Source organism: Abrus precatorius, unplaced genomic scaffold (genome assembly GCF_003935025.1).
Source record: "Abrus precatorius isolate BTA unplaced genomic scaffold, Abrus_2018 Scaffold8, whole genome shotgun sequence".
NCBI classification, from domain to species: Eukaryota; Viridiplantae; Streptophyta; class Magnoliopsida; order Fabales; family Fabaceae; genus Abrus; species Abrus precatorius.
In genome coordinates this window covers 23499540-23520706 of record NW_020874428.1, presented here as the reverse complement: position 1 = coordinate 23520706, position 21167 = coordinate 23499540, and the positions used below count along the sequence as shown (strand labels likewise).

The following is a 21167-nucleotide window of genomic DNA, read 5'->3' as shown; positions in this document are numbered from 1 at the left end:
TTTTCTTTTTTCAAGTTAATAAGGTTAGAGAAATTAAGAAAATCGAAAAATACATAAAAAGACAACGAAAAAAAAGGGTAAAGGAAAAGCAGTGAATGGAAAAGAGGACAAAGAATTTTGTGCTTTTCACAATTTTCTCTGTTGGTGGCAGCGTCAAAAGAAAGAGCTTTTGAGTGACCTCTATCTATCATATAAGCACACTCTTCAAATTCATTCTCAATGCTCACTCATATTCCCTTTTCTTTTCCTTCTTTCTTGCATTTTCTGCTCTGTCGCACCCATGATTTGGCAACCTACGGTAGAAAAACCACCGTTTTTTTCTCCACAGACTCATCAAGAGAAAAAGAAAGGTGGGGTCCACTTATCTCATAACTCATTAGACCATGTCACTTCAACCATGACCCGTGCTGAAGAATCTCTCTTGTTTTAAGGTTTCTTTTGCTTGTTATTATGGTAAGGACATAGACATAGAGAAAATAAGACATGGTATTTAAAAACTATATACTTTGAGACACTGTTAGATTTCCAACACCCCTTTTTTTTTACATAGAAACAAACAAAAAAAATCAGGAAAATGTTTTGCCAAATTTCCTCCCATCAGATCACTGGATAATCATAATGCTGTTTCTCTTATATCATCTTTTCTGATTCATTTCTCTCTCTCTCTCTCTCTCTCTCTCTCAAAGGTTCTGTCAGGGACTCAGAAGAGAGGGATCACCTACCACACGAGAGTAATACCTTGCACACAACTCTTGCCTTTCTCGTGTTGGGGTTCAGAAAGACGCACACTTTATCCTTAAAAACTTGGTGGGTATTAATGATCTTTGCCTCCTTGAGTCATTACATGAAGATTCTCAACTTGGGTGTTCAAAATGTTAATTACTGAGGACAAGTCTCATGTTGTTGTTGTTGACATAGACAATGGGTGTTGTTATCGGAGTTCTGCCGGCGGCGAAGGGTGTTCTGACTCCGGCGACCGGTCAGATGAGGAGCAAAGGTCATCCCATGATTCTGGGACTGAGATTGTGGGAGTTTGTGAAAAGGAGAGAGAATCCTCTGCATCAGAGTGTTCTGTTGAGGTGGATCTGGAAGGTGCAGTCTCTGAGGTGAAGGTGAATTTGGCTAATGTGGAGAGGGATTGTAGGATTTGCCATCTCAGCATGGATATGACCAACCATGAATCTGGGACCCCCATTGAGCTCGGATGTTCTTGCAAGGATGATTTGGCTGCTGCTCACAAACACTGTGCTGAGGCTTGGTTCAAGATCAAGGGAAACAAGTAAGTGCACTTTTATATGTCTTTGGAATGGTTTGTGACTTGTGCTACTAAGCAAAGTATTTTGAATTTGTAAAATTGATGAGTGCTATTCTGCACTCACTATCTTAAGTTGCTATGGTTTTTTTCATTTTGGATGAAATTGTGAACAAGATACTCTTGTGACCTTTATTTGACTTGAGGCATGGTTACTCTCTTACCAAATCTTGTGCTTTTTGAGTTGTCTATTTGCTGCTGAAATACCATTAGCACGTGGTTATGATGTGAAGAGGATTTGGGATAATGATGCTGGTTAAAGGACTGTGTTTGATGAAGTTTCTTAATAGTGATGTGTGAATCTGATTCTTCTCTTGCATACAGGACATAGTGTGAGCTAAATTAAGCAACATTGTTCCAATAATTATTTAGATAAGATTAAATGCTTAAAAGAAAGAATGTTGGTGGGGGGAGCTGAAAATATACTGTTTGCAGGTTTGATTCTCCAAGCATGTGTATTAGTGTTAATTACACAATTTACACTGAATTGCTGAAACCTTTATTGTTTGGAAAACTACACTTACTTCCCTTGCTTTGTTATTTTTAATGAGATTGTATGTATGGTCCATAAATAAAAGTATGAGTTATGTGGAATTTCTTTTAAAAGAAGAATGTCTCAAAATGTAGACGCAGTACTCAATTTATGGGAGGCAGGTGTTGTTTTCCAATCAAGAAATGTGTCAGTGTAATTAACGTTAACCTCTGGGGAGGTCTGTATAATTATCTCTTTATTTATTGACTAGGTCATTCTTGTTCGTTGATTCCATTTTTCTTTCCTTAAAAAAAAAATCAAGAATAGCTACATCATTCACCCTACTTTTGCAATACCTGCATTTCATGAAGTAATAGTGTCACCTATTGTTGACAGGCTCTAGCACTTTCCAAATTCAAAATTCAACTAAATGATAATGTAAGCGTCAAAGTGTGCCAAAAGAAAAATACTTTGGGAAATTGGACACATAGTTCTATCGGTGGAAAGTGGAAATTTTGGAATGAAAATCACTTTATATTTGCTTGGTTTAACAAAAATATGAGAAGATAGAAAGAGTGCATAAAATCCCAGTTTAGTTTTTGGAAGTTTCTACTTATAAATAAGGCATATAATTGCGTCGGGGATTATATATGAGAATACAATGCTGCTTTGGTGGTAATCATGACAAACTTTTCTTGGTAGGTGACATCCTTCCACTTTCTTGTTACAAATTTACTTCTACTTGTGTTTTAAAACTATTACAAATTTACTGAACCAGTGCTTTATTTTTAGTTGTTAACTGCAGTTATTTAATTTGTATGATCAACAGAACTTGTGAAATCTGTGGATCAATTGCACACAATGTTGCCGGTGCAATTGAAGTTCAAATGACAGAACAGTGGAATGAGGCAAGTGATGCTTCCATGGTGCCACCACCAGCACCACCCGCAGAAACTCGAAGTTTCTGGCAGGGTCACCGGTTTTTGAATTTCCTGCTAGCATGTATGGTCTTTGCCTTTGTTATATCCTGGCTTTTTCACTTTAATGTGCCCTCTTGAATTCCTGTGTAACTTGAGGATGAAGCAGGTTAAGATGATAGAGGGTTATTAGACCAACCTAAGGCCCTAAACAGGTATCAAACTCAATACCTGTGCCTGCATAGTTGATTGGTATCTCTTTCTTTCTTTACATATGATGTTCATCTGTGTATTTTATTCTTTTGGCTGTATTATTGTTGGTCTTATTTTGCTCAATTTAGAATAGTACTACGGACGTTTATTTTCTTTCCTTAATTAAATTTATATAACATTGTAGTCATGTAGAAATGTGTTGAAATGGAGAGAGACAAGCTTGGCATGTGGAGGAAAAGATGCTTTTGTTTGATATAGTGTTTATTATATATGTTAATTAATATTAAGGCGACAAAGCAAATAGATGAATGTTTACTAGTGGTGTGCCTATGATTCTGTACAATAAGGTTGACTTGGGTCAATTTGTTTTAAAGTTAAGTAAAATTGATTTTAAAATGTTAAACATAATCGGAATGTGCACATAAATTAATTTCAGTTTGGATTTTTTGTTGAAATATGTATTGAGGAATTGATTGTGTGTAAATAAGCCCTTAGTAGACTTTCATAACTAGCATCAACAATCTTGAATTTGGAATTGTAAAGAAAAAATTTGGATGAGTTCCCCAGGCTTTACCTTCATGAGGTAGTTTCAGACCAAGAAACATTCAAGGGGGAAATAACTAAAGTCGAATGCCCCAAAGGCAAGTAAAAATGTGAAAATCGAAGGAAAATACCGAATATTGATTGTGTATATTATGAAAATTTATGTTCCATCATCCAGTCAATATCTTATTTTGTCAACTTATTCTAAAATGTAATTGTATTGGGACATCAGAAATATTCATAAATTCTAATGTTAATATACCTAAGACCTTTCAAATTAAAAAAAGAAGAAGAAGAAAAGTTATAGTAAAATGTTATGTTTGTAAGAATAAAATCGATGCAAGTGCTAATTTATATTATTTGAAAAGTAGTCATAGCATTGTTTTATATTGCGATAGCCCATTAATCTTTACATTGCCAAGTATCAATTTTGGTAGACTCAGATTAATTCCTTCGGGAAAAGAGTAATAAAGTTTATTTATAAATAATATTTGTTAAGATTCAAATCTGAAAAAATACATTTTCCTTACCTGGCACCAAATCACTTACTGGAGACTAGAATAACTTTATTCAATAATTTGATAGCATGGCTTAACAGTGACTTCTTTAAGGCGAGATTCGATCCATTAAATAGGTAATTATTATATGCACCTTTATACAATTATATCGTGATGGTTCTCACATAACTATTATACGAAGAGGGAGAAAAATATCAGTTCATGATATAATGCTCTATTTTCTCTAGGGGTCCAAATATGTTATAAAGATTTTGAATAAAACATAACCTTCTTATTCTCTTTTTGGTCCTTTTTCTGTATATATCCATGTAAATACCCAAAAATAAAAATTCATGTCACTGATAAGGAAATGTGTGACTGTTATACACCCAACAAAGGATAACTAATGCTACATATACCATAATCAAGAGAGGTATTGCTAAGTAGAGTAAGAATAACTTTTTGCATAGTGCAGTATTTATATACTAATGATAATATTAAAAATAACATTTGTAAAGGTTTTGTTGCATTTTTTCTAATTTTTATTAATTTTGCCTATAAATAATGTATATGTTATTCGAAAAAGAAAGAGTGGACAAAATATGTGTAAGACATTATCTTTTTAGACATTCTCTGAATCGATGAATTCATGAATGCCATGTGACAACATGATGGGTCAGTCATGAACTGTCCAAATAATATGCCTTCGAAAAGTTTGTTTCGGGGTGAAAGAGACAGATAAAAACACGGGTAAACGTATTTTTCAATTTTTTTTTAATTTTTTTTATTGCCTGAAATAAAACCTTATATTGATTTTTAAATAAATAAATTTATTTTAATATTTTAAATTAATTAAAAAACATTTACCCACTAAAATTAAGGTAAATGGGATTTTATATACTTAAAATTAAAGGAAATTTTATATAAAGTTGAAAACTAAAACAAGTAATGTTTATAATTTTAAAGATTAAAATAATCCATGATACATTGCTCTCGAATCTTCAATATTATACATCTGCTTGCAGAGAAGCTCAAGGTAACTCACCTGTTCAGATATAGAAATGAGATAATATAAAAGAGTAGGACATAAAAGAGTGTTTGGGGCAGTGTAATTAGAATCCTATGATTAATAATAAATGTTTTATTAAACAGTATCTTAAGAATAAAGATTAAAAAACTAATAAACAAATTTTATAAAAAATTGTTAAAAATATATTATTAATTTTTTAAAATATTATTTTAGCATTTTCTTGATAATAATAGAAGGCAAATAGACAATAGTTGAGTGAGTGCACGAGTTGCCGCCAATAACTCGGCGCAATTGGCGCTCGCTAATTTGCATGATCTGCCACTCTGCCCCCTCCTTTCTTGCTACACTTACATTCATTTATTATTAATTTTTTTATAGCCATAATATCATGTTTGTTATGAAGGTTAACTACAAATATTTACAAATGTATGTAAAAAATTATATATATATATATATATATATATATTATAATAAAATACAATGTCAAAAATTTTTCATATTAAAAATATGAACATTAAATTAATAAAATACGATTTTAATGTTAATTTATAATTATAATTATATTATGCATAATGTTGATCAAGTAAATATAAAGTTTGAATTAAAATTTTTCTTTAATTGAATAATTAATTGTAAAAATTATTGATTTAACTTTATACAAGCTTACAAGATATGTGCCAGAAAATAAGAAAAATATATAGCTACGAAAAAAAAAAAATATGTAACAGAGTTATCTTACTATTAAGAATGAGGATTTTAATTTATTCTATAAGAGTGGATATCAGGTGAGTCCTTTGTAAAATACACACTACAAAAAATTATCTTCTATTAACACAAATAAATTTATTAGGTATTAGAGTAATCTTTATTAATATAAATTTTGTGTGATAAAAATTATTTATTAATAAAAGATTTAAAGACTTGTTTTAATAAATAATGAACTATACTAATATATATATATATATATATATATATATATATATTACTAATAAAATTATTTATGAGTACAATATATCATATTGTTAGTATATACTTAAAATGTCTATATTAATAATTTAAATTTTGTTAAAAAAATATCTATCAATGAAAACTACATCTGACACTAAGTTGTTAATGAAAGTTATTTCTTTTATAGTGAAAGATAAGTTGGTTGTATGCATGGAAAGAATTACAAGTTTCTATGGTAATAATGCTTAAAAATTTATACTAATGTTAAAAGTTTTTAAGCTAATATATATGTAATTATTTTTTATAAAATCAGTTATTAAACTATTTAATGAACATAATAACACAAAAAATGTTTTTATTGATAAAAATGCATATATAATTTGTTTTTTAGTTCAAAGACAAAGATATATTTTAAAAATAAATATAATTTTAGTTTCTTAAGTTAATTTTAAACTTTCGTTACTATTTAATTAAAGATTAAATATTTTATGAAAAATCAAAATAAACAGCATAATATTATAAAATTTACCCAAAAATGTATAAAATGAATGATAATTAAATGAAATATTTTGGTCTTCTAATTATGTTTTATTATGTTTATCTCCAAAATAAAAAACCTAGCTAGTATATAGCGTTTTACAATATTTTGTAAATGTCCTTTAACTTTATAGCTCTTGGTTTTCATTGTTTCGTTACCTGTGTCATGATTCGTGACTTCGAAAAGTTGGCCATGAGGATATGTAATTTGGTTGTTGCTCGAGCTTAGTAAACATTATATATCTCATATTGTTAGTTATTTTGGACCTAATTTTGTAATGCAACTGCAATTATTATAAAATTAATTTGAGTCTCTACACTTAATTGCAACATTTTGCTAAGTATCTATACTTAATTGCAACATCTTTTTAGTTACTCAAAACTTCGAATGATTTTTTTATACAATATTAAAATGATAAACATGGACGATCGAAGGTTTTTTTATTATTAATTACTTGAGGATAGTTGAAATTGAGATTGCTGATACCTTATCTTAGAATATGGCATTAAATATCCTTGTTTATTTGGATATTACTTAACCTATCTATCCAAAATATAGATATAAATAAGCAATTCTCAAATTACATAGATCATCGTTTTATCCTCTAAAACAGCAAGCAAGTAGATATACAAGATCTTATTAATATGCCTACGCATTTTCTAGCAAGTTGTTATTATTAATTTTTGTGACTGATTCAATAAAAAAAGTTTGACTTTCTTAATTTAGTCAAAATTGTAAAACTATTCTAATTTAGATATTTTGCAGCGGCTGAACCTTCCATTCCTTATAGATAAACTACTGTGTTTTTTCATTACATCTTTTTCTTTTTCTTTTTTATCAATCTCGTTCATTGGATTAGAAATTGTACTAGAGGGTTAGAGAAGGCTGCATGAGAGGATCTAACTTGTTACTTTGCGTAATATGTTATTAAAATGTTTTCTTAACCTGTAAAAATATTTAGATGCAACGACATAAAAGACCTGCGTCCGTGTAAGGAGTTTTATTCGGAAATCTCACTTCAAAAACTAACACGATGGTGATATATAGCAAGTAATAATTAAATTAAGGAGCAAGAAAAGCCGAAAGTTCTCCTTTCAAATATCATGACTCTAGAGGTAATTGAAAGGTCAGCAATAGCTACCAGTAAAAAATAACACATCAATCTTGATTTGAAATCTTATTTTCTAAATTATTATTAATTTAATGAAACTATATATAAAATTAATTCTTAAAACTTTTGAAAGAATACTAGCAGTGCACTCTCAATATATGTTTTAATTATGCATGTAATACGAAAATATCTCACCGTTGTATTTTTCACTCTCTTTTAAATGAAACTTTTGTTTAACAATAAATAATATATTGTAGAAAAAGTGTTAAAAATTTTATTGTTACCTGTTCTCAAACATCAATAGTTTCAACCACTCGAAAAAAGGAAAAACTTGAACATTTAGATAGACCAAGCTTCCAGACATTGTTTTTGGAGACAAAATTGATATAAAAACGCTTTCATCTTTCAAACTTCATAAGAAATACATTCACTCCAAAATCACTACCCTATCTGAAGCCCGTACTTGGTAACAAATATCAAGCAAGATCTGAGTAGATACGGAGATTTCAATGGGGACAAGAAAACAAGAAAAGTTATCAACTTGAATAAAACCCTTTTTTTTCAACAAATAAACGTCCTCTTGTAACACCAATATAAGTTACGAGGCCCGTGGCCACTCTAGCTAACAACAGCATTTTCATGAGAACATGCATGAAATGATTCAGATTCGAAAACGACAATGTAATTTGTCGCTTAATAGCATCCTTGTCAGCTCAACCGGACCAGTTATCAGAAATAGGATCAGACCACAGCTCACATGGCTCTGCCCGTTGGAGACATGAATAGATTCATGTGATCCTAACCATTAACCAGCAACCACTAATGGCCAGGGCCATGGGCTACCATTCTCAATTACAATTAGAATTAGAATGTTGGTCGCATCTTCCATATATATCTTATATGGTTGGGACATGTATCTTTAAGTTCTTTGCGTATATTATGTTGCCGACATTATCTTTAGTTAAATGGTAGCGTATCTTGCATAAGTATGATTTTATCCTTTTAACTAGTTAGTAATTATTTGGTAAAAGACAAAGTTTATAAAAGTATGTCATTGTAGGAGGTAACACAATTTTGACTTGTGGGGAAATCCACTCTCTTTGGAGCTCATCTACGCGTGTTTCTCTTTTCCCGCAATTGCAATTTAACTCTTGAATTCTCTTTAATTTCTTATAGTTGGATTCACTTTTAATGTAAGTCGTTTACCTTAATCAAATTCACTTATTGTGCATATGAAGAGAAAGTATCTTAATTGTGTAGCGGACACACTATGTATATATTTCACCTCGCAATCACATATGATGTAATGTTAATTTAATATAGTTAATTAACTATAATAATACTATAAGAAAAAAAAAAGGACCCCAAATTGCTTCACTAGTAATATTCATATATTATTTAATTAAGTTAATAGTTATATATTACACACTATCTAATTTTTTAATATGAGCAACGTATTAAAACTAAAATCTAAATTAACAGATGAGGGGAATAAATTAGTAAAAATTATTTACGACAATAAATTTCTTTTAACCACTTTGAAGGATATTTGACATATTATAAAATTTAGTCAAATTTCCATAATTTAATACTCAAAATATTCGGTGAAATCTATCTAGATGGTTGGAGATGAGTTTGGGCACATTTGGTAAAACAGTTAGTTAAACTGTATTAAAATAAATTCCTACAAGTGTAACCTTATTCATTAAATTTGACTAAATTTAGTAAAATAAGTTAAAAGAACTTATATAAAACCACAAGTTACCCTTTAAATATAAATATGTTTTTCCAAACGAAAAATATATTTCACACAGAAAAATTTAGAGCGAGACAAATAAAATTAATCGCGTTAAAAAAAAAAAACAATTAACGAGGAAGGAGACTAACAAAACAAAGTATGAACATGAGAACTTTAACAACTTAGCCTTTCATTTTCTGCCAAAGTAAATGAAGATGAGCACCAGTCATTACTTAATCTCAACAACCTACATTATCATGTTCCCTTTTTAAAATAAAATAAGTTGACATGAGAATCATAAAATTATACACACAAGTACTATGTATCTAAATTTAAATTTAAATTAGAATATGGAAACCGTAAGTTATGTTACCTATTAAGTTATGTATTGTGAAAGAGGCGTGCAGACACGACGATATAGACAATAGAGGGTCCCCATTGTTTGGTTGGTGATCTTTTTCCAAAGTGACATACTCAACACTCTTACATATTACATAGCTCGCTTTGGTTCTCCCTTTGAATTCAAGACTCCAACATCTCTTTGGCTCTTTTCTTTCTTTACTTCCAAATGTCATAAACACAACCTTTATCTCCAAACTCCTTCTTGGGTGGTAGTAATTGGTAACTCAATCAAAATACACAGTTACATTACTCTGTCTTTCTGCTATGAAGAAGCTCTGTCCCAATCTTGAACGCGAGGATGGGCTTGAAACGGTGCTTGAGGTTCCCATCCCAGAGGAGATTTTCACCATCAAGAGCGGAACTAGTAGAGCTTGGCAAAACATGAAGTCATGGATGAAACCAAACCTCGATTCTTCAAGAACATCATCAGCATCACTCTTTGCAGGCCCAAATACTGATATACAATTATTGCTTGGAGTTGTTGGAGCTCCATTAGTCCCTTTCCCTATCACCTCTCACAACCAACCCATCAACATTAAAGCCCGTAACATTGTTAGTTTCTAAAAACACTGTTTTTACAAATCTTAGATACAGTTATTTCGAGTATTTTTTTTTTCTGTTGTTTTCTAATTAAGATTAGAATTTTACATTGATAATAGTTGACATTTAAGGTTATAACAGGTTCCTGAAATGAAAATTTAATCTAGGATAAAAAAATAAGGATGTCTCTGTTGTCACAGTTAAGTATCTATCCTCACTCTTGTTTAAGTGTTTTTTTTTTTTTACTAAAAATATTAGTGACAATAAATAAAAATCACATGAATAACTGGAAGTAAGTTTTGTCATTTTTTCACAAAGATCGATCATAATTCATGATAACCGAATATCCCAATTTTGATTCTTTTATTGTTGGTGTTGTTATGTTTGTGAAGGAGGCTTCGATGGCAAAATATATAGTGAAACAATACGTGGCAGCTGTGGGAGGAGAGAGTGCTTTGAATGCAGTGGAAAGCATGTATGCGATGGGTGAAGTGAGAATAGGAAGCTCAGAGTTTTGGGGAGGGGAAGAAGGGTACGCGAGTAGCAAGAAGATGAAGAAAGTGGAAATGAAAGGAGAAATGGGAGGGTTCGTGGTGTGGCAGAAGAAGCCAGAGCTATGGTGTTTGGAGTTGGTGGTTTCTGGGTACAAGATCAGTGCCGGAAGTGATGGAAAATTGGCATGGAGACAAACACCTTGGCACCATTCTCATGCTTCTCGTGGCCCACCAAGACCACTTAGGCGTTTACTTCAGGTAATCTCAATTTGAAATTCACCAATTTTTTTCTCACTTACTTTAATTAAAGCTGTTAAATTTGCATACCCTTGTGTCCTTTTTTTTTTGTTTGGCATAATGGAACATGATTAATTATTATTAGGATTTACTAGTACGATTATATATCTGTGGGGACGTTGGGTTTGTTAAAGATGATTCACCCAACTTTTAAAAAAAAAATTCACTGATTTTCATGCTAAATTGCCTTCTGGCTTCCAAGTTTGTTAAGTTTGAAACTAGGGAATGAGTGAGGTTTGGGATTCGTTTGTTTCTCTGACAATTGTGAACAGGGGGCAAAAGGGTTTATAAACCATGTTCTTGCATTAATTGGTGTTACTTCTTCAATTTGATTCCCTCTTATTGCCTAAAGTGTGAATCTGAATTGAATGTGTTGCTATATATCTTGCATGAATTGAATTATTTTTTAATCAAAATTCAAATTGGGTCGAATAATCCATTCATTTTGCCATTTCTAGTCTAACTTTCTTACAGCACAAAAGAAGCTAGTTTGGATGTTGTCAGCCTTCCTAACCAAACCAAACACTGCTTAACCGAATCCCACCCATCCGAAACCAAGTGCTTCCCTTTTGAAAAAGGAATTAGAAAAACGTCAATTCACTTAATTGTTTTTTCAATACAAATTAGCTTAGCCCTCCAAGAACGTGAAGGTCTACATTTAATAAGAAAAGTCAAACAATTTAATAGGTAATGCAAGGAAATTTCTTTCCTATTCCGAAGCCAAAACTAAAATTTCCCAATTCCCCAGTTGTGACTTGTGACCGCTAGAATCTAAAAGTCAACAATACTTATCATGATTCCTCAGTGCATGACAACTCGTCTCCATTTTTCTAAAAAGCATTTTTCATTTGTGTCCTTCCCAGCCTTTTAATGGGTCACAGCAAGTTGTTTGCATTTAGCAATCTTTTCGTTTTAGCCAGACATGAAGTTTGACAAACAAATAAAACCATAAGTGCATTAATTTAATTTGATGCCCACAACCGATTTCCTTTGATACATAACTCATATGCTACTTAAACATAATCAACTAATTCTTTCGGCTAAGTAATAAAAGAGAGAAAAAAAATAGGGGAAGGCTGGTTTCAAATAACACATCCACATTACTTTATCCACATTTTGATCATAAATTTTATGTAAATAATCTTATCCATTCTAAAAATCTTTGATAATTAATACCATTGGTACAGGGTCTTGATCCAAGGTCTACGGCCAATCTCTTCAACAACTCAATATGCATTGGGGAGAAGACAGTGAATAACGAAGAATGTTTCATACTTAAACTTGAAGCCGATTCCACTTCACTTCGAACAAGAAGCAGCAGCAACGTAGAGATAGTTGGCCACACGATGTGGGGCTACTTCAGCCAGAGAACGGGCCTTTTGGTCCAATTAGAAGACTCTCACATGCTCAAACTCAAATCCTCCCAAAGCGACACCGTATTCTGGGAAACCAACATGGAGTCCCTCATACAAGATTATAGAACCGTGGATGGCATTCAAATAGCACACGCGGGGAAGACTTGGGTCACCTTATCAAGGTTTGGTGAAAGCCCTGAAAGCCATTCCAGAACCCGAATAAACGAGGCTTGGCAAATTGAAGAAGTTGACTTTAATATTAAAGGGTTGTCCATGGATTGTTTCCTACCCCCTAGTGATTTGAAGAGAGGGGAAGAAAAAGGGGTATCACAATGTGGGGTGCCTTCAAGCAATGCAAAATTACCCTATAAGATTCGTTCTGCTTCTTTTAAGATTAGTGCTACCAAAGTAGCTGCTGTTAACGTGGATGAATATTCAAGCGCCAGTGAAAGTGACGAAGACGTGTAAAATTTGTACCTTCTATTTTGTATGACCAAGCTTGTAGGTGATATATGGTATATTATGGTATAAGATATATCTTAAACAACTTAATTCCTTTACTTCTAGAGACAAGTATAGAGCGCAAAATTCACTATGATCGTTGGAAACTTAACCTAAAGAAAACTGCAAATTTGAAATATAATGCAAAGGTATGTTTTGTAATTATGTCAAATACAACTCAATTAACGTATAGAATTTGTGTTAATTAAGCCTTATCTTAACAGAGGGAAGGAGAAATTGCAAAGGTACAAAATCAACCAATATGAAAGTAAACGAATTTTGCATGTTGTAATTTTATCCGAAAATGTTTTTCATTCTGTTTCTTTTTATGGATGAAAATATTAGCTAAGCTTTACCTTTGAAGAAAGATGGGGAATTTGACTACTGATAGAAAATCTAACTACACGAAAGTAAACGATTTTTTCATTTTTTATTTTTATTGGAAAATATTTTCTTATTATCTTTTTTTTAGGATGAAAATGTCAATTAAGCTTTCATGTGATGTACCCCTAAAATAGGATGTAAAATGGGGGACGGAAGAAAGAGAGAAAAATATGATATAATAATAATAATAATAATAAATGTGAATATATAAATACTCCATAAAGTGAAGCTCTTCTCACTCTGTTTTTTCAAACTGATATGTAACAAACGGAAATGATTTTATTTTTATTTTGTAAAAGAAGGAGAAAGTGAGGGAAGACTCCTTGAGTTTGGGCCCTAAAGAAATGGGAGGATTTGGATAATTTCGGCCTGCAAAAATGGTAAAAGTTACTGGGCTGTGTGGGGCACTAACAGAAATGGTGTCGTCATGGTAGCAAGCAAGTGGAAAAAATAATTCTAATATATTTAAAACTAATATTTTTATTATTATTAAATATTTTAATATTTACTCTTAAAATAATGAAAATTATTAAGAAGAGGTGTAAAGAAAGGTAATTTTATTAGTATTTCCACGTGTTGAAGGATAAAAGAAGGTTCTGGATCCTTAAAAAAATAATCGTCCCACTTTAAAAGCAAACCGTTCTCCATTCTCTGCTCACTAGACGAACCCGGAAAGCAAAAATGTCGAGTGCGGTCCCCACAACCCCAACAATCTCAGTGTGCGTCCCGGGAAAGATCACCTTCGGCTCATCCACTGGCCCAGTCCCACCAGAGGCGCTAAGCGCTCTTTCTGCTGTCGGAACGCTGTCGTTTTCTCGCTTCGGCATCGACTGGAAGGAGACCTCCCTTGAGCACGTATTCAAAATGGACGTTCCTGGAATCAAGAAGGATGCCGTCAGCGTTGCCCTAGAAGACGGCAGGGTCCTCCATATCAGTGGCGAGAGGAAACGCGAACTCCATGAGAAGATCGACAAGTGGCACCGTGAGGAGCGCAGCAACGGCCAGTTTGATCGCAAGTTCACTCTCCCTAACAATGCCAACGTGGATGAGATTAAGGCTGCAATGGAGGACGGGGTTCTCACCGTCACTATGCCAAAGGTTGAATTCCACGACAAGAATGTTATCAGAACCATCGACATTTCTTCTTGAAATTCCAAACTCCAATCACGGACCAACCTTGTCTGTTTTCTGTCTAGGGTTTCCTTTTTCAAATTCTTTCCTTAGGGTTTCTGTTTAGTTCCTTTTTGCTACTTACTTCGGTTATGAGTCCCATTTCTTACCTGTTATGAACTCTTGCCTGAAATCTTTCTGGTGTGGTCTTCTTTATTTTTGGTCTTTCATGAAATTTGATCTTACACGAGTGGGGAGAGGTAGAGCAAAGGGCAGAGTAACTAAAGCGTTAAACGTGGCCATGGAAACGTGAGTTGTTTAATCTAGAAGCAGGAGTTTATACGTGGAATTTTATTCAGGCTCGAGCGATCATGAATGAAACAATCGTGATTTGTGCTAACATTACATAACTTTTATTGTATGGTATGTACGTCAACTAAAGAAGAATTGTAAAATCAAAGAATAATAGAAGAAAATAGAAGAAAGAGAATAAAGAAAATGGATGTAAAGAGGAAGAACAATACTTAGTTCGAGACCAAGTAACCTGCTAATTAAGGAGAGAAAGAGACTTAATCAGATTAGACAGTTTTAACCGTTATCAATTATTGTTAAATAAAAAACAAGCATGTGAGCTACTAATTAAGGTTTATTTTAAAAAGTAATATTCATGCTAGGAATGTTATCGTCTAATATTCATGTGAGCTACTAATATATTTTCTCATTTAAAGTGTGAGTCGGTAATTTAATTATTTAGAGTTTTATTAAAAAAATTTAAGACTGATTGTAAGCACATAAAAATAATATGTTTTTATTTTATAAAAATATAATTATTACATTTAAGTAATAAAAATCTGATGAACATATTTTTGGTAAAAATCTCGTTATTAATTGCTTAAAGTCAGTGTTATAAGTTCGTTTTATAAGCATTTATTACATTAAATATTTTTTAAAATATTATATAAATTTAAGACATATAACTATGATTTATTATATCTTTTATAAAAATAAAATAATAAAAACCCAGGCAAAATGCATAAAAATGAAAAAGCAGAGTGACGTGTTGGAAGATGAAAGAAGGTTCTGGAATCCTGAAAGATATTTTGAGGAGACTTTAAAAGCAAGCCGCACCAAGTCCATTAGACAGTAGCAACAACCATCCGAAAGAAAGCGAAAATGGCGAGTGTGGTCCCCACAACCCCAACAACCTCCATCCACGTCCCTGGAAGGATCACCTTCGGCACCTCCCCTGATATCCCAGCAAAGATCCCCTCCCCTCATCCTATCGGAGCTGTCTCCTTCTCTATCTTTGTCATTGACTGGAAGGAAACTCCCACTCACCATGTCTTCAAAATGGACGTTCCTGGACTCAAGAAGCACCAACTCAAAGTTCAGATCGAAGACGGAAGAGTCCTCCGCATCTGCGGCGAGAAGAAACCCGACCCCCGTCAAGACACCGACACGTGGCACTGTTACGAGCGCTGCCCCGGCAAGTGTGACCGCGACTTCACTCTCCCTACCAAAGTCAATGTAGATGACATTAAGGCTGCAATGGAGGACGGGGTTCTCACCGTTACTGTGCCCAAGGTTGAGTCCCATGAGAAGACTGTTATCAAGGCCATCGACATTGCTGCCTGAGATTCCAAGCACGTACAAATGGACTTGTTACTGTTCTGTGTCTAGGGTTTTCTTTTGCTATATGCCAAATTCTGTCCTTAGGGTTTCTGTTTTTCTACATAGTGCTCTTGCTTCAAATCTTTTTTTGTGAAATCTTATTTTCTGTGCCCCTTATTTGTTTCTTTATGCTTTCGTGAAATCTTGAGTCGTGAGAGCCTGGGAGGCGTTAAAGGTTGCGACGGAAACGTGAGTGGACTTAATCTGGAAGCTGGGGTTTACCCGTGAACATTGATTGATGCAACTTAATATGGGGGTATTTAGATTAACGGCAAATTTACTTATTTTAACACTAAAAATTATACTAACGTGATTTTTGTTGGGTTCCAAAACACACTATGATTCCATGAAGTTGTTTGGTTAACGAAATTTCTGAACCGTGATTTCTGTCATTCCTTCCTTAGATCTTGATTTTGAAATTATTGTTTAATCAATAACATTTTGACGCATTGCTCTAGTATGATTTCTGCATACTGTGTAACACTTCCCTTGACAAATCATACTCGCCCGATGAACGGTAATTCTGAAAGGTTTTGCTATTAAATGTTAGCTTTAAATTTTAATCCTTTTGACTTTTGTTGAAAGTGGGGATGTTTATGATACAATCCAATTTACAAATCACAAAAATTGCGTGAAAAAATTAGTTTTTTAATAAAATTAGTTTCTCATTCATATTTCAAACTCAATACGGTTTACTAGAATCACGCCGGTTAATTCATATGTTCACTGTTTAGTTTCTCATCCTACTGGGATAATTACGTCTTTATAAAATATTAATATTTAATATTTTTTTTTATTTTATGCCCAAAGGAATGTTGTTTTATTATTATTATTAAACTAAATTTAGGTTTATTAGTTTTAAATTAAATTAAACTTTAAAAAGTTAAATTAACTTAAAAGTATTTGTGTTTTTTGTTATATTTTTATCAAATTAATTAGTTGACACGTTTCATTTCTTAAATGAAAATTAACATAATTAAAGTAATTGTATCTAAAAATCATTAAAAAAAATTTAATAAGATTTAAATTAAAATATATCCTGTAACTATATATATTAAAAATGAACCGCTAATTTATCTCAAAGCTGATAAAATAGTCTATCTAACTGCTTTGAGTCGATTTGAGTTTATCTTAAAGCTGCTAAATTATTTTTTATTCGTTTTAAGATAAAAATTTTAACTCTAATTAAATTTATATTTTATACTAAATAACTTAATCTAGACCTAAAAGTTAACTTTGTAATTTAACAAATATCAATCCAATTTATTTTATTTTATTTTATTTGTCGAATCAATCCTATTGATTAAAGATGCTTGATTTGACGGCTCTAGTTGCTCGCCTAAGGTGGCGTGGCATATAAATTGTAACGTTAATTTCCAAATAAATGTTTTAAGCTTTCGCATTTTTCTTAACTGTACCTGCGAAAGGATCATCTATAATTTGGGCTTGTTAAAAAAAATTTCAGTTGAGTCCTTAACTTTTTCTCCAAGTTGCTGTTTAATATATTTGGTATTACACGGGATTAACCACTAGCAATTTAACAAGTGTATATTCACAAACAACGATTTTGGCGAAGATTGTTACCCCCGATTCGTCCATATCATCTTATTCATATTCTGATTCATTTTTATTTCTGAACGGTGTGATCTTGCATCGTCAGTAAATATCAAATTATTTTAAGTAAATTGTTAAAGCAAGATTGTTTAAAATTCATCTGGGGAAATTAGATACCATTTAATAAAGACGAAACATACTACAAACAAGGGTATGTTTTGCAGTGATTCCACAAATGCCCATAGGAAACTGGACTCCCACAGAAGATTAAGCATCTATTTAGTTTAAAATTAAATAAAATTAAGCTTGATTAAATTATTTTTTTAACTATCACCGCTATATCTTACCTCTCAATAAAACCTTGCGATGAGGGGTTTAAAAAGTAGAAAGGAAAGTCCCTTCTGTGAGATGGAAGATGAGAATTCAGACGATACAGAGAAAATCATATGTTAAGATATCGAAATAACATTTTATTGATACATTTATTTATCAAAAACCTTTCCAACCAGCGCTGTATTAAAACTTCACGTTACCCCAGTACATAGCACGACATAAACATACACAAAACCGACACAACATTTCTCAAATACAAAAGAAAACACAACACGCGAACTTGTTATGATTGTGAGAAACAGCAACAAAAAGATTTAACCAGAGATTTGAATTGACTTGACTTGCGGTTTCTTCTCTTCCTCTTTGGGCACAGTAACAGTAAGCACCCCATTTTCCATTGCAGCCTTGACCTGATCCATCTTAGCATTTTCAGGAAGCCTGAACCTCCTCATGAATTTCCCACTGCTTCTCTCGATTCGGTGCCACTTATCATCCTTTTGTTCCTGTTCTCTGCTTCTCTCTCCACTTATTTGCAGCACTCTTCCATCTTCAACTTCCACCTTCACTTCTTCCTTCTTCAACCCGGGAAGCTCCGCATTGAAGACGTGAGCCTCTGGTGTTTCTTTCCAATCCACGCGTGTGTTGACTATGGCGGTGGTTTCACGCGCAGATGAAGGCGCGTTGGCAACGGTGCCGGAGAAGGGAAACCCCTCCATTGGGTCCCATACGTCCAAAGAGAATGGGTCGAAGATGTTGCTTCGTCGACCGCCGAAGATGCTTGGTATGAGAGACATTGTGATTTGGGTTTTGGTTTTGGATCAAAATCGGAGGTTTTTAAGGAATAGCTTTCTCAAACACTGCTTCTGATGGAAATGGGAAACAGAGGAAGCTTTATATACCGAAGAAAAGAATAATGGAGAGTTTTCTAGGATTTTCTACTGACAGTGATTGCTGGAACACAGTTTTTCTATTTCTATAACTTTCTACCAGTTTCTATTTTAAAGTGATTTCGGCTCACCTTATCGTTCCATTTATTAGCTAATGCTCTGTTTCCTCATCATTTGAATTTTGAAATAATATATAGTTTTAACATTTTTTCTCTTTTAAATAATAATATTTTTTTTAAAATCTAACAAATAGCAACAATTTTTTAATATATCATTTTAAATACACTCTTAATGTTTAATTAAATTTATTTAAAAATATGTAAATCTCGTTTTTTATTTTTTTAATAAATTTCACTTGTATTTTAAATTTCTTAATAAAATGTAAAAATTTAAAATGTTGTTATCACTTTTTATTTTTTAATTATCCATGAATCATAGTAAATTTAAGCGATACATATTGTGTTCTTTTAAGAATATAGCTCATTTAACTCGCTGAATTAAAATTAATAAAAGCATGGATCCATTTAAATATAAGCTTTTTTAAATTTATCTAAATCACGAGTTAAATTAGTTGAATGTATGGGTTAATGAACTAGTTTGCAGGCTACTTAATCTTTTAAAATATATTATTGTTTATTTATTTATGTCTTTTCATGTTTATATATGTAAATATTTTTAATATATTTTTAAATAAGCAGATAGACTTAATAACCTACAAGTCAAAGTGGGTGAAACACAAGTGAATATACTTATATGCTTGTTTAAACACTCCAGTGTCGTTCAGTAAGAAAATGAAATAGTGAGGTGTTGCAATAGCTAATGCCTGGTTCCATACGGTGTTTATGCAAAGGGAAGCCACGTCGGATTGATCTATGCGTTGCTACACGTGCACTGAGCCAACGCATCCAACATCATTTCGTTTGTTTCATTTCACTTAGATATATTTATATTTTTTTTTAATACTGTCAGTTAGTTATAACTTTTATTTTGAATTTTTGTTTGTAGATTTTCTAACATATTTTTGATGAATTTACTTTTAATTAAGTTTAATGATATCGTTTGAGTGGTGTATATAATTGATCTCATTTAATAAAATAATTATCTCTGCCGATGCTGTATTTTATAAATACTTTTAATAAAAGTTTAATGATTTTCATTTCCGAATCCAATAAAAATAACATTAAAAATATATTTGATGATGACTTATGTGAGTGTTAAGTTTATTATTTTTTTTCTCAATCAATTTTAATGCTGTTAAAAAATTTATTCAAAAAATAAATTTAAAAAAATATTATTTTGATAAACAAATTTATGATTGGGCTTGCTTGGTTTTAAAAATTCCGAGTTGGATCTGCCACAAAGTCTCCACCATTCTCCAATGTTCCTACGTGGCAATCTTACTTTAAAAAGGAAAAAAAAACAGCAACATCTGCATTACTCGGGAAAGTTCTTTATCATTTGAGCGCGTCCACGCTGGCATCTGATTCTACAACAATCCGCAGAACCCTGAAACATCCTGAACCATCGTCAACACTTCACCCTTTTACCAAAACATCCTCTTCCTCTTCCACTATAAATATTCCACCACCGTTACTATTTTCTCACCATTCAGCAACAACAACAACTCACTACTCTCAGTCTCATTCAGTATAATTCACAAGCTAAAGCAACAAAAATGTCGCTGATTCCAAGCTTCTTCGGCACTGGGCGAAGGACCAACGTCTTCGACCCCTTCTCCCTCGACGTGTGGGACCCATTCCAGGACTTCTCCCTCTCCGTTCCACGCTCCGATTTTGCCAACGAGACATCGGCGATTGCCAACACGCGCATCGACTGGAAGGAGACCCCAGAGGCACACGTTTTCAAAGCTGATCTTCCTGGGCTTAAGAAGGAGGAGGTGAAGGTGGAGATTGAGGAAGGAAAGGTGCTACAAATAAGTGGCCAGAGGACTAAGGAAATTGAGGACAAGAACGAGAAGTGGCACCGCGTGGAGCGCAGCAGCGGCAGTTTCCTCCGCCGCTTCCGCCTGCCGGAAAATGCTAAAGTTGATCAGGTTAAGGCTTCTATGGAGAACGGAGTGCTCACCGTCACTGTTCCCAAAGAAGAGGTTAAGAAGCTCGATGTGAAGTCCGTTCAGATCACGGCCTAGGCTCTCTCTTAATCGGGTATCATAAAAGTGAAATAAATGCATGCAGTTGAGTTCCAAGTGTTGTGTGAGAGATTCAGATGTGCGAACTCCCCTGTTGTAAGAGTGTGATTGTCATGATGTCGTGTTACTTATCGTGTATGAGTCTTTAGCTTTTATAAAAGTCTTAATTTT

At 32.8% G+C, this 21167-nt stretch overlaps 6 protein-coding genes across 6 annotated transcripts; 5 read left to right on the top strand and 1 right to left on the bottom strand.

The window, feature by feature from the left end:
- The first annotated feature begins 842 nt into the window (after nucleotides 1-842).
- On the top strand, nucleotides 843-2842 carry LOC113848148. Its single transcript, XM_027477542.1, has 2 exons — nucleotides 843-1279; nucleotides 2614-2842. The coding sequence occupies exons 1-2, from the start codon at nucleotides 873-875 to the stop codon at nucleotides 2840-2842; spliced, it is 636 nt and encodes a 211-aa protein (XP_027333343.1). The 5' UTR covers nucleotides 843-872.
- A 7020-nt stretch (nucleotides 2843-9862) lies between these two features.
- Nucleotides 9863-12875, top strand: LOC113847786. Its single transcript, XM_027477066.1, has 3 exons — nucleotides 9863-10273; nucleotides 10654-11013; nucleotides 12240-12875. Exons 1-3 carry the CDS (start codon nucleotides 9986-9988, stop codon nucleotides 12873-12875), a joined length of 1284 nt encoding a protein of 427 aa, XP_027332867.1. The 5' UTR covers nucleotides 9863-9985.
- A 1098-nt stretch (nucleotides 12876-13973) lies between these two features.
- LOC113874482 (16.9 kDa class I heat shock protein 3-like) lies at nucleotides 13974-14441 on the top strand. The gene has a single exon (XM_027512704.1). It carries the CDS (start codon nucleotides 13974-13976, stop codon nucleotides 14439-14441), a length of 468 nt encoding a protein of 155 aa, XP_027368505.1.
- Nucleotides 14442-15575: 1134 nt separating this feature from the next.
- Nucleotides 15576-16037, top strand: LOC113874481 (18.1 kDa class I heat shock protein-like). The gene has a single exon (XM_027512703.1). It carries the CDS (start codon nucleotides 15576-15578, stop codon nucleotides 16035-16037), a length of 462 nt encoding a protein of 153 aa, XP_027368504.1.
- A 2237-nt stretch (nucleotides 16038-18274) lies between these two features.
- LOC113845852 (18.2 kDa class I heat shock protein-like) lies at nucleotides 18275-18754 on the bottom strand. The gene has a single exon (XM_027473499.1). The coding sequence runs from the start codon at nucleotides 18752-18754 to the stop codon at nucleotides 18275-18277; it is 480 nt and encodes a 159-aa protein (XP_027329300.1).
- Nucleotides 18755-20456: 1702 nt separating this feature from the next.
- On the top strand, nucleotides 20457-21167 carry LOC113845842 (17.8 kDa class I heat shock protein-like). The gene has a single exon (XM_027473485.1). The coding sequence runs from the start codon at nucleotides 20523-20525 to the stop codon at nucleotides 20994-20996; it is 474 nt and encodes a 157-aa protein (XP_027329286.1). The 5' UTR covers nucleotides 20457-20522; the 3' UTR covers nucleotides 20997-21167.

Bases quoted from the DNA above. Each gene is read 5' to 3' on its own strand.
- LOC113848148 (XM_027477542.1), top strand. From the start codon at position 873: ATGTTAATTACTGAGGACAAGTCTCATGTTGTTGTTGTTGACATAGAC. The intron at 1,280-2,613 runs GTAAGTGCACTT...TATGATCAACAG, and splicing joins TTCAAGATCAAGGGAAACAA to AACTTGTGAAATCTGTGGAT.
- LOC113847786 (XM_027477066.1), top strand. From the start codon at position 9,986: ATGAAGAAGCTCTGTCCCAATCTTGAACGCGAGGATGGGCTTGAAACG. The intron at 10,274-10,653 runs GTTAGTTTCTAA...ATGTTTGTGAAG, and splicing joins ACATTAAAGCCCGTAACATT to GAGGCTTCGATGGCAAAATA. The intron at 11,014-12,239 runs GTAATCTCAATT...CCATTGGTACAG, and splicing joins CACTTAGGCGTTTACTTCAG to GGTCTTGATCCAAGGTCTAC.
- LOC113874482 (XM_027512704.1), top strand. From the start codon at position 13,974: ATGTCGAGTGCGGTCCCCACAACCCCAACAATCTCAGTGTGCGTCCCG.
- LOC113874481 (XM_027512703.1), top strand. From the start codon at position 15,576: ATGGCGAGTGTGGTCCCCACAACCCCAACAACCTCCATCCACGTCCCT.
- LOC113845852 (XM_027473499.1), bottom strand. From the start codon at position 18,754: ATGTCTCTCATACCAAGCATCTTCGGCGGTCGACGAAGCAACATCTTC.
- LOC113845842 (XM_027473485.1), top strand. From the start codon at position 20,523: ATGTCGCTGATTCCAAGCTTCTTCGGCACTGGGCGAAGGACCAACGTC.